Here is a 17,608-nt window from a genome sequence, read left to right as displayed (position 1 = left end):
ATATTACATTTTTTTTTCAGTTTTTATCTATGTAAACCATTATAATAAATATGGTAAAATTTTACATAAATTGGATTGTTATGATTTAGGGAGAATGAGTCATTTCCTTCCAACCCACTGTACCCACTACAACATCAGTTTTTCTCTTTTATTTTTCTTCATCATTTCTAACCCACAACACACAGAAAGTCTATCTTTTTCAACCTACTCAACTCATTCAATTAAAAAAAATACAAAACAATCAAGGTAAAATCTTAATTAACAATAGAGTTATCGCTAATACCTCCAAAATACAACTTCCTTGTTTAATTGGTTTCGCTAACTCACTTCATCATCTCTCTACTTTATCTCTCTCATTTTCTCATGTATCATATGTTTTAAGACTTGTACCTTAATTGTTTTGTATTTTTTTAATCGAGTGGGTTGAGAAAAATAGGATTTCCGTATGTTGTGGGATGGGAAATCTGAAGAAATAAGAGAGACAAAAACTGATGTGACAGTGGGTTCAATGAGTTGGAAGGGAAATGACTCCCTCCTCCCTTACAAGAATATATTGGTGATAGTTTTTATAATATATTTACTAACCAGAAAATGATTTAGGTGTTTGTTTTTTTGAAGCAAAAATCCATAAAGTCTGCGGACCACCTCTGCAACGCTTCTGCAGTAGAAGAGGTGGACCAAATGACAACAGACTGTAATAAGAAGCGTGTTTATTTTTTTAACATCTGCATGCTGCTGCTGATATTAAAAAATTAAAATAAATTGATTTTATAATCAAAAAATAGTTTTTTAATACCGAAAATTTAATAATGTATAGCATTTCGGCAATAATTTATGATATTTCAGCAAAAAAAAAATCATATTTTAACAAAAAAAAATAATGATATTTTAGCATAAAATAATGATATTTCATCAAAAATTATTATTGTTCAATATAAAAAAATCAACAAAAATAAACAAAAAAAAAATGTGAAAAATAAGAATTCAACAATATATAATCAATATTTTAGTAAGAAAAAAAAAGTTGAAAGAGGTAGAAAGAGACAAAACAAATCCTATGCCAAGAAGAACACACGCATAAGTTTTTTAATCCGAAGACTTCTGAAAAACAAAAAACTATGGGATGAAAACTATTGCACGTGTGTTGCGCCGCACATCAATAAAAAGTTTGAAGATGTTTTTTCTAAAAAACAAAAACCACCTTAGATTCTCCCTTCCAATGCTTTTTAGTTCCTAACAAATCATAGATATTATTGTATTTTTAAATTCTTTCATCCTATGTTTTTTTAGTTCCTAGCATCTCATACACCAATTCTTTAATTAATTTCCTCTAACCGAGAATCAGCCATAATCTCATCCTATCCTATCTATTCCTTTCATTTTTCAGTTTTACTACAAACTTTATTCTAATCTAGTTGAGGTGGGCTTAAAAAGAGGACAACTATGTTTTAAAAAAATAAATAAAGTTGTAATAGAATTTTATACATTAAAATATGTTCTTTTATAATATGGCACATTAAAAACGATTTGTTATTTTCGAAAACCAATCAACTATAAATATAAAAATTCTTATTAACTCAAACGGGTGTAATTACTAATGATTATTTTTTATATATTAATAATATAGATAAATAGAAACTACTGTCCTTGTTATATCACCATAAATATTAATTTTATTATAGAATAATGCATATTAAAGCAACCAATAGTAACTATACGTACTGATGCATTTATTATTTTATTATATAGGATAGTACATATTAAAGCAATTATCATCTCCCACTTATGATTTCACTAACTTTATCCTTTATCTACCACTCACAATACTTTCAATTATTTCTTGAATCCGTAACAATGGCGTCTTCGGGATACGCTATGGTGGTCTTGTTTGCTTTGATCGTTGGATCTCATTTGATTCAGTCACATCTGGATCACCGACGACATCTTTGCATCTTGACTGAGTCGCCTCTATTGCGCATTGCGGCTGCTCCCACGAGCTCCCATACTTCATCACCTACTGAAACGCCTTTAGACTATCCACCAGCTCCTCCTAACTCTCCTAACTCTGTGTCTACCGACGGATTTCCGGCATCGTTTCATTCTGGCTCACTCGTTCCTACCAAATCTCTTACTACGTGAGCATACTTGCAGCCAAATCTGTTTTCGTGGTTTCTTTAGCCGCGACGTTGGCTCTATAGAGATCTAATAAGAGTGTGTCATCCATTGGACCACATAACAATGTGGTGATCCATGTGACCTTTTGCATGTGATAGTAGCAGTTAATGCATATATGAGTGTGAGGTATATATATAATCCGTGTGATAAAAACATACAAAATCTTTAGCAAAAACCAAATAGATCAAACCATACTTGTTAGTAGCTCTATTCAGCTCTTCATACCAACTTTTGATCTCCATTTTCATTGTGACAAAACACTTAGAGAAAGTCTGAAAAAGAGATTAGGAACGGCGTTGAGTTGGATTTTGGTCCACTCCATCTATCATTTAACGCAGTCAAATTTTAAACCACATGGAGGGAAATTCTATGATTTCTTGAGAGAGAATATGCATTATAAGCCTTTGGATTGTTAAATGAGGAAATCCACCTTTGAATTATTTGTAAAAAGAAAAGGGATATGGCAATCCGTGTGATGTTGCTGGATATTCATCAAAAGAATTTTGTGATTGTAAAAGAATCTAAATTGAGTGTGGTAGTCTTTGTGCTGCATAACTGTGTACCTGAAATTCAATAAATCTTTATTACCATGAAATTGGCATCTCAATACATTTACCTACATTTTCTTATATAAATATGTATCCAACTCTTCTAAACATTATTCCCTCCGTCGTCCATATGGCGTTTTTGTATTTCTTTCTCCTAGTTATTTCTTCTTGCGGTAATTACTAAAGAAAAAGTATCTTTAATTCACTCTAACTGTCTCTAGATATTAATTAACGTTTTGTATTTTTCTTTCAGGTGTTGACGCAATGGTTTTTACATTGCAAAACCGATGCAACAAGACTATATGGCCGGGGATCCAAGCATCTGGAGGACAACCGCTACTCATGGAAGGTGGTCTTGAGCTCAAACCTCTACAATCAAGGAATTTAACAGCACCAAAAGGATGGTCCGGCAGGTTTTGGGGTCGAACTGGATGCACGTTCAATGTTTATGGTTTGGGAACGTGCACCACCGGTGATTGTGGAAGTGGTATCTACTGTAATGGTGCCGGCGGTGAACCCCCAGCTTCACTAGCTGAGTTCACCCTCGACAGCCCTGTGGATTTCTATGATGTGAGCCTTTTAGACGGATACAACATTCCCATTTCGATAATTCCACAGGATGACTCTGGCCTTTGTCCCAGTGTTAGATGTGACACGGATTTAAACCTACATTGTCCGCCTAATTTGCTAGTTAGAGGGGATCGTGGACAGATTGTTGCATGTAAAAGTGCATGCACGGCGTTTCAGTCGCCGGAATTTTGTTGTACTGGGCAGTTTCAGAATCCAAATAGATGCAAACCAACAAAATACTCGCAGTATTTCAAGCGGGCTTGCCCGACTTCATTTACCTATGCTTTTGACGACATGACTAGTACTTTTACCTGCCGAGAATCAGATTACGTGATCAGGTTCTGTTGATATCTTTACAAGCATGTATCATTTCTAATTCTTCGCCTGAATGATAAGATTACAGCAAAATAAAATATGAGTATGTTGTAGATCCTTGAGAATAAGCATCGACAATTGTTATTGCATTAATTATTTATGGAGTTGCTTTTACAATCCAAACTAATGGATTTATCTTTTTAGTTATATTTTTTAATAATATTAAATATTTACGTGTATTTGAAAGTCAATGTTAGGAAAATATAACCGAATATCCGTACCAAAGAACAAAACACTAAAATTCTTGACGGAGGCATTTGTTTAACATAGTTTTCTTAACACAAATTGGTCTTATATGCATGTTTGTTTCCCAGGATACAACAGTAGAAAACAATTCTTCTAGATTGCCCGAACTCTCACTCGATCCGAATTATACCTTGGTTGCAGCAAGAGAAAAAATATGAAACAGAAGCGTAAGAGAGGAAGAGAGTGATTTCGTTTCATCTGGTGTATTGAATCAGTCACATAGACATTGTATATAAACTACCTAATGTAACCGATGTAATTAAAACGAAAACATAATTGTCACAAATAATCAAGAAATCAAAACCGAAATCTATGATTAATTGCTCTTAATTCGTTTTTGTAATTCTCACTTGGCCTGGATTATACCTTGGTTGCAGCAAGAGAGAAAATATGAAGTAGAAGTGTAAGAGAGGAAGAGAGTGATTTTGTTTCATCCGGTATCTTGAATCAGTCAAGTAGGCGTTGTATATATATACTACCTAATGTAACCAATGTAATTAAAATGAAAACGTAATTGTCACAATTAAATAAGAAAATTAATCAAGAATTCAAAACCGAAATCTATGATTAATTGCTCTTAATTCGTTTTTGTAACTGTTAACCAAAAGGAAAAAATGCAAAAATGATCCTAGAACTTTTCTGATCGACCCGTGGTGCATTCGTGCCCGCAGGACACTCGCTCGCACACAAGTTCAGTGGCCCGAAGCCAATTTAGCTTGCATTTGCACCTCCCTGCGTACGCGTGTAAAAGAGAGCATTGGTTCTAATAAGTCTTACAAAGGTAGCTAGTCTTTATAGTTATAAACCAATTTCCTTTTCATTCTTCCACTAATGTGGGATGAGTTTTAAAACCAACTTAACTCCTTTATTTTCTCTTACAATTGCCCTACTTTGACAAGCAGTTTCTCATTCATTTTTAAACCGTTTTGAACGTGTGATATATCAAAACGAAGATATCACAGAGAAAACACGGATATATAATCAATAACTCATTTTTGATTATATTTAGAGTCCAAAATTTGTGCTCAAAAATGGAGAAAATCCATTTTTGGAAATTAATAAAATTAATTTTCCAACAATCCCCTACATAAATGAAAATTGCTTCAGCATCCGCAATTCCAAGCTGCTTTAGGTAAAATCCAACAGTTGAATCATGCATAGTATTGGTAGGTTTGACCCTTTGAACATTCCCTTAAGATACATATATATTTTACTTGTCTCACATAATTCTCCCTAATGTAGTTAGGTTCTAATTGATGTGTTTGTTTTGGTCGTGGATACTTGCCTGGTTCTGTAAGAGCTCTTAGAAACTTTCCCATTAAATTCCCTTTGAAGCGACCCCACTTCTCTCTCACATATGTGATTATATCATAATCACTAAAAACTAAAGCTTGATGATTTCCAACTTATCACCAACTAGTATAAGCTTAACCTGAATCACTATTATTTATAGGAATGAGTTGGGGTTGACCCCCACAGTGATCCACATATGTTATATGTAAGTAGCTTGTCCCATTGAACCTAGATCTTGGGATCTCCAGTAAACTAGGTTGGGTTTTCCTTCGCAACAAGTTATTAGTTCATGGGTTTTAATCCCATTCCTTTTGACGATTTTGCAACAAACTCCCTGTTTAACCCTTTGCTTAGCAGATCCATAATGTTATCATTGGACCTTATGTAGTCAAAAGAGATAACTCCAATTGAGAGTAGTTGTCGAATGGTGTTGTGTCTTCAACGGATGTATCGAGACTTACCATTATACATAGCACTTTGTACATGTCCAATTGCCGATTGACTATCACAACGGATTAAGATTGAAGAAACTGGTTGAGGCTATCCTTGTATATCTTCCAAAAATTATCGTAGCCATTCAGATTCTTCTCCATTTTTATCAATTGTTATAAATTCAGATTCTATGGTGGATCTAGTTATAACTGTTTGTTTTAAAGATTTCCAGGATATAGCTCCACCTCCAAGTGTGAAAAAAAACCCACTGGTTGACTTGGAGTCTTTAATGTCAGATATCCAATTTACATCACTATACCCTTCTATCACCTCAGGATATCTTGTGTAGTGCAACTCATAATTGCGAGTGTACCTTAAGTATTGTAATAATCTTTTAATACTTTTCCAATGTTCATCACTAGGATTACTGGTATATCTACTTAGTCTGCTTATTGCAAAAGCTAAGTCATGTATGGTACAACTAATAAGGTACATTAGACTACCCATAATTCTTGCATATTCGATTTGTACAACTCCTTCACCTCTATTTTTACTTAGATGATGAATTGTATCATTTGGTGTCTTAGCTACAATAGTATCACCGGAGTTGAACTTCTCAAGAATTTTATCCACATACTTGGTTTGATTTAAAGTAAGTCCATTTTCAGTCCTTGTGATATTCACACCAAGAATGACGTCTGCCAAACCCATATCTTTCATGTCGAATCTTGCCTTTAGCATGCCCTTTGTTGATTGAACCATTTTATCGTTGCTACCAACATTAAGCATATCATCAACATAAAGGTACACGATAACATAACCCTCACTTGTGTTTTTAACATAAACACACTTGTCACATTCATTAATCTTTTATCCATTTTCCAACATCACATGGTCAAACTTTTGACGCCATTGTTTTGGGGCTTGTTTCAACCCATATAATGACTTCACTAGTTTGCAAACCTTTGATTCTTGTCCTGGGGCAACGTACCCTTCTGGTTGTTCCATGTAGAATTCTTCTTCTAAATCCCCATTTAGAAAAGCTGTTTTAACATCCATTTGATGTACTTCAAGATTTCTTATAGAAGCAATTTTAACTACCAATCTAATGGATGTAATATGTGTGACAGGAGAGTACGTATCAAAGTAATCAAGGCCACTTTACTGTCTATAGCCTTTTATTACTAGTCTTACCTTGTACTTGTCAATGGTTCCATTTGCTTTCATTTTCTTCTTGAAAATCCATTTATAGCCTAGTGGTTTGCAACCTTGAGGTAAATCCACTAGCTCCCATGTATGGTTTTGCAAGATGGAATCCATTTTTGTTTTAATTTCCTCTTTCCATTGAGGTCCTTCGAAGGAGGTGACCGCCTCTTTGAAAGTTTGAGGCTCTCTTTCAACCATGTAAGTGTATAAATCATATCCAAATGACTTCACCACTCGTTCCTTTTTACTTCTATGGGGCTCTGTTTCTTCCTCTATTTCTTTTTCACAATAGGATTCATTATGCTCAATTAACTTTGAAGCATTTGTCTCGACCTTATGAAGACATGGAAACACATTCTCAAAGAACGATGCATTTCTTGATTCCATTATTGTGCCTTTGTGAATTTTTGGAATTTTTGAGTCATGTACAAGAAATTGATATGCACAACTGTTTTGTTCATATCCAACAAATATGTAATCAACAGTCTTGGGTCCTATCTTAACCACCTTGGGTACAGGTACCACGACCTTTGCAAGGCACCCCCACACTCGAAGGTATTTGTAGGATGGTTTTGTACCTGACCATAACTCGTATGGTGTTTTATCTAATCTCTTTCATGGGACCGTATTTAAAAGGTAGTTAGCTAAAAGTATAACTTCCCCTACATTGAGGGTGGCAGCCCAGAACTTAACAACATGGCATTCATCATTTCCTTTAAGGCCCGATTTTTCCTTTTTGCCATGCCATTTTGTTGTGGTGAATAAGGTGCGGTAAGCTCATGTATGATACCATGAGTTGAACAAAATTCCTCAAACGGTGATACATATTCACCTCTATGGTCACTTCTTAGTACTTTAATTTTCTTATTAAGTTGATTCTCAACTTCATTTTTGTAAACTTTAAACTTCTCAATAGCCACATCTTTATTTTTAAGTAAATAAAGATAGCATAATTTAGTGCAATCATCAATAAAATGATAAAGTACTTATGTCTACCTTTAGATGCAATTGATTTCATGTCACACACATCAGTATGAATTAATCCAAGTGGTTCGGTTGTCCTTTGAATGGACTTGAAAGATTGTCGTGCTAATTTTGATTCAACACAAGTGTTGCATTTATATTTTGAGTCAATGAGAAAGTGTGGTATGTGATTGAGTTTAGTTAAACGACGAAGAGTGTCAAAATTAACATGTCCTAATCTAGCATTTCATATATCTGAAGACTCAAGCAAGTAAGTAGAAGAGTTATTCATTACATTATCATTGTCACTTGGCTTAAGAGCCATTACACAAAGTTTGAACATACCCCTATCAACATACCACTTACCCACATACACACGATTTTTGGTTAACACAAATTTATCTGACTCAAACATCAAGAGATAACCATACTTGTTTAACAACCAACCCAACACACGATTCTTACGAATTTCGGGTACATACAACACATCATTCAATGTCAGCTCTCTTCCCGACGTCATCTTCAACACAATCTTTCCAACACCATGGATATCAGAAGTGGTCGAATTTCCAATGAACAGCTTGTCTCCATTATCCACAACCTTGAAGTTTCTGAACCATTCTCTATTTGAGCAAACATGATGGGTAGCTCCCATATCAATCCACCACTCCCTTGGATTGGACTCCATAAGATTAACTTGAGAAATAAGCATTGAAAGATCGATGCCAGACACATCTTTGGTTATCTTCTCCACAACATTTTCCGCTTTAGCCTTCTTTGGTAGCTTGCAATTTGCAGCCCGATGACCCCTTTGGTCACAGTTATGGTAGTTTCCCTGAAACTTTTTCTTAAAAGTTCCACCTTTGGCTCCCAAGTTTGAGCCCTTTCCTTTCTTCTGGAATTTTCCCTTTCCAGATTTGTTCTTCCCAGAAGTTTGACCATGCTCCACGACATTAGCTTTCTCATAAGTAAGGTTATAACTACTCTTTTGAGTTATCTTATTGTCCTCTTCAATTTAAAAGCGAACAATAAGGTCCTCAACGGACATCTCCTTTCTCTTATGTTTCAAGTAATTCTTGAAATCAACCCAAGTAGGGGGTAGCTTCTCAAGCATTGAAGCAACAGAAAAAGGCTCATTAAACCCCATACCCTCACTATGCATGTCATGTAGGAGGACTTGTAGTTCTTGGACTTGGGACATAACAGTTTTGCCATCGACCATTTTATAGTCAAGAAATCGGGCAACCACAAATTTCTTTGTCTCGACATCTTCATTTTTATACTTTTTGTCCAATGAGTCGCATAGTTCTTTGGTTGTCTTTGTTACACAATACACATTATAAAGTGAATCAACAAGGACATTAAGAACATAATTCCTACACAAGAAATCAGAATGTTTCCAAGCATCAATAGCAATTAAATCTTGCACATCTCCTTCTCCTTCGGGCATTAGAGGAGCATCTTCAGTTAAGAATCTAGCAAGATTCAATGTGGTAAGATAGAAAAACATCTTTTGCTGCTACGTTTTAAATTTTAGTCCAAAGAACTTCTCAGGTTTCTCAGCATGATTGACCGACATGGTCATCATTGGAGCTCCTTAAGCATTAGGAGTACCATTAGGCTTTGGTGGTTTGTAACCTTCACTAGTAGTCATGCTACAAAAGGAATCAAATGTAAAACGGTTAAAGATTAAAATTCAATAACAACTAAACTTTTAAGTATTGTCTATTTCCAGAAAACATGTTCTGAAAAGATGTGAAACAAAAGAAAGATTCTGAAAACTATTTTAGAAAACAGTTTCTGAAAACAGTAACAAATTATGGATGCAATAAACTTAAATGATTAGATACATGTCAACAGAAAAGCAGAAAAAATAGAAAATGTATTAGAAAATGATTTTTGAAAACAGATTATGCAAGTGTGAGGTAGAAAAAAAAAATCGTTTCTATAAGCACTGTAAGATGAAACAGAATTTTTTTTTCAAGTTCGTTTCGCATAAACGATTTCTTTTAAGATTGTTAGGAAAATATAACCCAAAACTGTATGAAAGAACAAAATCCTAAAATTCTTGACTGAGATCTGTGTTTAACATAGTTTCCTTCAAACAAATGCACCATATATAGGTGTTTGTTTACCAGGATACAACAGTAGAAAACAATTCTTCTAGATTTCCCGAACCCTCACTTGGCCTGCATTATACCTTGGTTGCAGCAAGAGAGAAAAGATGAACCAGAAGTGTAAGAGAGGAACATATTGATTTCATTTCATCTGGTGTCTTGAATTAGTCTCATAGGCGTTGTATATATACTACCTAATGTAATCGTTGTAATTAAAACGAAAACGTAACTGTCACAATTAAATAATAAAATTAATCAAGAAATAAAAACTGAAATCTATGATTAATTGCTCTTAATTTGTTTTTGTAACTATTCACCAAAACGAAAAAATGCAAAAAAGATCTTTAAACTTTTCTGGTCGACCAGTGGTGCATTCGTGCCTACATGACATGTGCTCGCAAACAAATTCAGTGGCCTGAAGCCAATTTGGCTCGCATTTGCACCCCCTACGTGCGCGTGCAAGAGAGAGCCTTGGTTCTAATAAGTCTTACAAAGGTAGCTAGTTTTTGTAGTTATAAACCACTTTCTTTTTCATTCTCCCACCAATGTGGGATGATTTTTAAAACCCTCTTAACTCCTTTATTTTCTCTTCCAATTGTGCTACTTTGACAAGTAATTTCTCATTCATTTTTAATCCGATTTGGACATGTGATATATCAAAGAGAAGATATCACGGAGAAGAACACGAATATATAATCAATAACTCGTTTTGATTATATTTAGAGTCCAAAATTTGTGCTCAAAAATGGAGAAAATCCATTTTTGGAAATTAATAAAATTAATTTCCAACAAGACATAGCCAAATAATTTTATAATGTAATCTTTAAAATAGAAGCAATGTAAATAAAATGTACTATACATTGATGGTTTATGGATGAATGATCATCAATTAGGCTTGGAATTTCTTTTTGGCAAAGTTTCATGAACCTATGTATAACTGTCCCAAATTGATTTGTAAAAAATTTAAAAGTTCTCCGTTAAAGATTGATATGTAATGAATCTTAAAAAGTCTTCTTTAAAGATAGGGCTCCCTCATAGATTCATTTTCTAAAGGAAAATTAAATATCCTTCTACATTTTATTATTACATATCCTTTTATCAAACTTAAATGATTTGTTATTACATATCCTTCTATCAAAATTAAATGATACCATGTGTTATATTTAATAAAAATAATAATATTCTAATACATTTGTGTAACACATGTCACCATTTAAGATTAATAGGAGAATATGTATGAAGACATTTAATTTCTTTTTTCCGAATCGGAGAATAAAAATTTATGTTGTATTGTATGAATGACAAGACACCATATCAAAATGTATTCACTTCCATTTATTTAAAGAAATTTTAGGAGTTGATTAAAAATAGCATCATCATATCATCATAATCATAATCATAATCATATCATATCATAATATTATCATAATCATAATCATCATAATCATAATCATAATCATAATCATAATCATCATATCATATCATACTATATTATAAAGGAGACATTTTTTATTTCACCACATTCATTTGAAACTCCTATGCATTTTTTCTTTCACCACATTCATTTGAAACTTCCATGACTTTTCAATTTCTTTCTTATAATGATTATAATTTGGTTAATAATATTAAATAAATATAAAACCTAAAATGTTATCATATATAAACTAAATTTCAATATTCGAACCAATTTAAACTTTTCGAACCTAATATGTTGTTATATGTAAACCATTTGTAACACTCTAAAAACTCGAACCAATTTAAACTTTTCAAAGACAACCCAGTTTCGTTAAATTATTACAAAAAGGTTTTCAATACAATTATTATTAGAGTCTTCCCAGAACCATATCGTAAAACATAAACATGAGGAGCGGTACGATCACGCCTTTGCCTTGCCACAGTCTCCTGAAGTACCTGAAAAATATTAAACCACAACTGTAAGCCCGAAAGCTTAGTGAGATACCCCCAAAATACCAACCACATATACCATACACATAACAAGCCATATCATAACAGAATATAGAACAACCATGCCATTCGGGTCTACTATGTGACTGGTCTGCCTCATCGGGCCTTCATTCCACCTAGTCCACCCTCCAAGTATAGCCATATCCCTCGAGTCTGCAGTGTGGTTGGTCCACCCGCACCGGGCCTTCAACCCACCTGGTCCACTCTCTGAGTCAACATTATGACTGGTCCGCTCGCATCGGGCCTTCAGTCGGCCTGGTCCACTCTCCGAGCCTCGACACATCTGATCCGCCCTCGTGGGGCCTACAGCCTATTTGGACCGCTCGTTGGGCATTCGGGATAACCGGTCCACCCTGGGTATGTTGGCCTACAGCACAAAGCAGGACCCGCTTCAACCCAACCCCAGTCAACCATCCATGTGCACATAAACATACAATCATATAACAATTCACATTCAATCAAACTGATCTAGCAGATCACATAACATAGAAAACTTTAAACAGGATACCGACCTAACCGGTCACTAGCATATCATCATCCTATATACCAGGATAACGACCTTAACCAGGTCTCTAACATATACCATCCTAACTACCAGGATGCAAACATAGCAAAGCAACACCATAACAACGACACCAGGATTACAATCCGATAAAGGGCCAACCTTGGTGCCTTAGACCCTGTTGATATAGTGAGGATAACTCACCTTGCAACTGCTGACTGAAAAGATAAGATCATGCAGCTCCAACCTCTGACACGAGCTCCACCACTGATAATACCAAAAGACTGAACCCAATAAATACCAATAATTACCAAATTACCCTTGGAAGTCAACTAGTCAAGTCTTGGTCAAAGTCAAAGTCCTCAGTCAAAGTCAAACTTCCTGATTGACCCTACTCGCCGAGTCGCCCCAAGACTCGCCAAGTCCCACGAACTCTAAGCCACTTCCTGCTCAACTCACTGAGTCGTCCCTTGACTCACCGATTCACAACTCAACCAGGAAAGGTTAGGACCTCACGACCAGACTCGCCGAGTCCAAGGCTATCTTCAACCAACTCACCGAGTTGTTCTTCCAACTCTCCGAGTTTCTTCCTATCTTCATGCAACTCGCCGAGTACACCCATGTGACTTGCCGAGTACCACTAGCTCTTAACCCATACAGAGGCTTTCCAAGCCACGCAGGCGCTCCAATCCATAGATCTACTCTTCCACAAGCTATTCCTCACGTAAAGTTGCAAACTTTATGTGAATCCAAAGAGATCTAAGCATAAAACACTCTTGGGCTAGGGTTTGGGATAAGAAGGCTTCACTAACAACTCTTGGGCAAGAACTTTATGGCTTCCTGGACCATTACAATGCTAGATCTGAGGTAACAACCTCAGATCTTACACCAAACTGGAGATGGACCTCATCTATGCTCCAAAAACCCCATAATTGATAAATCTAGATGCACAAAAGCTCAAGAACAGATCTCTTACCTTCAATGCAAGCTCCTACTGGAGAATGAACCAAATCTCTACAAAGCCCCTTGCTCCAAATCTTGTTTCTCTTCAATTCCCCTTCAAGATTTCCTCCTCCAAGGCTCTAATTACTCACAAAGGAAAGCTCACACGAATCTAGGGCTTCTGGAACTCAAAGGGAAGGTAAACAGACTGGGAAGAGGGTATTATGTTCTATATATAGGGCTCGACCCTCGGGATTAGGGTTTTCTCCATACAACACCAATTCGCCAAGTCCACCTATGCGACTCGCCGAGTTGGTCACTTAACACGCAACCTGAAACGCGACTCAACTCGCTGAGTCTATCCATAGACTCGCCGAGTCGACCTTCTTATTTACACTTTTAGCACTTCAACTTTACTTTTGCATTCCGGGATGTTACACCATTGTCAATTTAAAGCTACAACTTTTGAACAGTTTAGACAAAATACTTAAACGGTTAATTAAAATATAACATTACAGTGTCAACTTAAATATAAATTTCAGTTCCACTTAAAAAACCCAATTAATATTTTGTGAATACTTAAAAATGATAATTTGTAGTGCTAAATACAAAAACTAAATTATAATATCAATTTAACTAAAATATTTCCTAAACATATTTATATAATCATTAAAAGTTTTCAAATAAATAGTTTAAAATAACTTACAATAACAATAGTTAAAAATAACTATATATGAATAATTATATTGTTACCTTTCAAATAAAAAAACAATGTATGATGTTTTAAATCATTATAATGATAGATATTAAAACGTTAAGAAAATAAATTTTAAAAAATTAATTAACAATAACAAAAGCTATAAATAATATTAAGCCATATATTATATTTAATTTTATTCATTAGTAACTCGCAGTTAGAAGTCATTCAAACGGTTGAGATTATACCGTTATAATATATATATATATATATATATATATATATATATATATATATATATATATATATATATATATATATATATATATATATATATATACACACACACACGTTCAGGTTCATTTGAGACCATTCTAATTTTGTGAGACCGTGAGACCAAATCTAAAAATAATTTTAAAATACAAAATAAATGGAAAAATCCAAAAATTCTTTTTTTAAATATTATTTTCGAAACTTGAATTAACTAAAAAAAGTAAAAAAATAAAAATTAAAAAAATTAAAAAAAATTCCATTTTTTCTTTTTAAAATAAGTGAAATATTCTAATAGAATATTACACTAACATATTCTAAAAAATAATTTTAAAATGCAGAATAAATGGAAAAATCTAAAAATTCTTTTTTTAAATATTATTTTCGGAACATGAATTAACTAAAAAAATAAAAATAAAATAAAAATAAATAAAAGTAAATTCCATTTTTTTTGAAAAATATGTGAAATATTCTAATAGAATATTACATTGACATATTCTAAAAAATAATTTTAAAATGCAAAATAAATGGAAAAACCCAAAAATTGTTTTTCTAAATATTATTTTCGAAACTTCAATTAACTAAAAAAAATTAAAAAAAAAATTAAAAATTAAAAAAATTAAAAAATGTATCTTACGGTCTCACAAAATTAGGTCGTTTCACGTGAACCTAACCCTATATATATATATATATATATATATATATATATATATATATATATATATATATATATAATCATATAATTTTAAATAACATAAAATAACATAAAATTATAGATTAAATTACATTATATTACAAATAGTGGTTGATAATTTAAATAATCGTCATGATAAAATGAAAACAGTGTCAAAAAATTTAAAATTGATAAATTATAACAGTAGTTAATTAAAGTAGATGAGAAACAATTAATTTTATACACACATAAAGTTTAAATAGAGACCATTAAATGATCTGATTTTAATAAATGTTATTTTTTCTATTGTTCAAATTAATTATAATATTACATCAATTAAATGTAACAATTATTATGTTATAATGAGTTATCATTATTATATACTTAATTTGTTGACTTGAATATAGTGTTAAATACATAATATAAATTAATAAATCAAATAAATTTAAAATATAATATTGTAAAAATTAATACCTAAAGTTAAATATAAAATAAATTTTAAAAAAAATCAATATATATTTTGCAAAATAGTTAAAAGAAAAATATTAAATACGAAAAATTCAAAAGAACCTAAATCTAAAAGTTGTATTAAGTACAAGATAACCAAAAACTACTTTTTTGTAATAACTAAAATTCAATTAAGTTGTTTTCAATTTAACTTATAATAATAATAATAATAATAATAATAATAATAATAATAATAATAAATAGATAGAATAACATAAAGTTATAAATTAAGTTATGTTATATTACAAACAATGGTTGCTAGTTGAAACAATAATCATGATAAAATTAAAGCATCATTAAAAAAATGATAAATCATAGTTAATTAAAATAATTGAGAAATGATTAATTTTATACACACATAAAGTTTCAATAGAGACCATTAAACCATTTGATTTTAATAAGTGTTATTTTATCTATTGTTCAAATTAATTATAATATTACATCAATTAAATGTAATAATTGTTACCTTATAACTAATATAAATAACATAAATATATTCAATACTATATAATTACGAAAAGTTTAACTTCATAATTTTATTTTGCGCAACGCGCAGATATTCGCCTAGTTATGTTTAGAAAAGATTTTAAGTGCTCCCTTATGTTGGCAAGAGGATGTAACTCCTCTCTCATATCATTGATTCTGAAAATTAGAGACCCACTTATTTTGAAAGATCATAGGCAAGTTAATCTTGTTGGATGTCTCTATTAGGTGCTTTCTAAAGTATTTGTCAACTGCATAAAAAAAGTTGTAGATAAGATTATCAGTCGGGAGTAGACTGCTTCAGGCGGCAGCCGTAGTATCTTGGTTGAAGAAAGGAAAGAAAAAACTTAAATATTTAAGGTTAATTTTTATAAGACTTAACTCTTTGAGTTGATAATTTTTGAACTCGATTAGAGTAAATGGAATTTGGTTGGAAATGGACTACATGGATTAGGGGTTGTCTTTCCTCTAGTAAAGCCTCCGTTTTGGTCAATGAATCTCCTACTAAGGAATTTGACATGAAAATTGGTGTTCAACAAGGTGTGTGACATCCCCATTTTTACGGTCAAAAAAGACCAATTTTGTTTATACTTGTTTGAAAATCAGAGTAACATTTTAAATAAAAGTGTTGCGGAATTTGTCCCAAAATAAAATATGATAAAGATTTATCAAAGCATTTCCATAGAAATGTATTTCATTTAGAAGACTCAGGATGTCATGTTTGATACAGATCAAAAGCATAAACATTACAATATAAGCCTTACTACATTAGTTCGTATCTACAGGCCTATATCCGTAATCCCTCATCGAAAACATCACATCTATGCTCGAGCGCCATTACCTGTAACACATGAAACTGAGTAGGTTAGGCTTGGGAGCCTAGTGAGCACATAGGGTTTTCAACCCATAATAATTAACTTTATTAATTTCATCAATCAACAATAACCCGATTACCCGTTCCCGTTATCCTCACTTTACGTCCTTAAACACCTATCATAAGGGACATTGCCTAAGGATCATCATCGGGATGGACATTACTGCTAAGGGGGTTCCTCAGCAATAAATGTCCTAAAGGTAACCATGAGGGGGAAGGAGTATACCGGTGAACACATCATTCACAAACACCTACAGGTTGCGAGCCTGCTAGCGTTCCACCGGACTGTCTAGAAGAGTCTATGGTCGTCATCCATACTCCGCTAGATAACAGAATCAACAACAACAACATCAAGGCCTCTCATCATTTTATCACACATCATCTATTACATCTACCCATGTTTTACCCTAACATTTTTGTAGATATAAAGTACATATACAGTTTAAATTATTTAAAACATGTATGAAATCGTTCATCCAACATGGACAACAAGTGTTGAGACAATATGCACACATAGCACGTAATACATAGTGAATACTTCATATCTATGCGTAAGATGAAAGTGACTATGAACTCTCCTGAAAAGGTGGTGATTCGGCACTTGAACAGCACTTCGTTACTCTCAACACAATTTTCCTCGAACAAAGTATCATTACCACTAGAGTTTAGTCTAATATTCACCGAAACTAATTAATAGTCTGGCTATTATTACTATTATATAAGCATTAAACAATACTTATATAACGCATAATAATAGCCCAAGTACTTAC

At 33.0% G+C, this 17,608-nt stretch overlaps 1 protein-coding gene across 1 annotated transcript; it reads left to right on the top strand.

The window, feature by feature from the left end:
* Positions 1 to 2,852: 2,852 nt before the first annotated feature.
* On the top strand, positions 2,853 to 3,737 carry LOC145005837 (thaumatin-like protein). The gene is made up of 2 exons (XM_078964955.1): positions 2,853 to 2,896; positions 2,977 to 3,737. Exons 1-2 carry the CDS (start codon positions 2,854 to 2,856, stop codon positions 3,639 to 3,641), a joined length of 708 nt encoding a protein of 235 aa, XP_078821081.1. The 5' UTR covers position 2,853; the 3' UTR covers positions 3,642 to 3,737.
* Positions 3,738 to 17,608: the final 13,871 nt, after the last annotated feature.

The sequence above is a fragment of the Lactuca saligna genome, chromosome 7 (genome assembly GCF_052625555.1).
Source record: "Lactuca saligna cultivar CGN05327 chromosome 7, ASM5262555v1, whole genome shotgun sequence".
NCBI lineage: Eukaryota > Viridiplantae > Streptophyta > Magnoliopsida > Asterales > Asteraceae > Lactuca > Lactuca saligna.
This window is presented reverse-complemented; position numbering and strand designations above follow the sequence as displayed.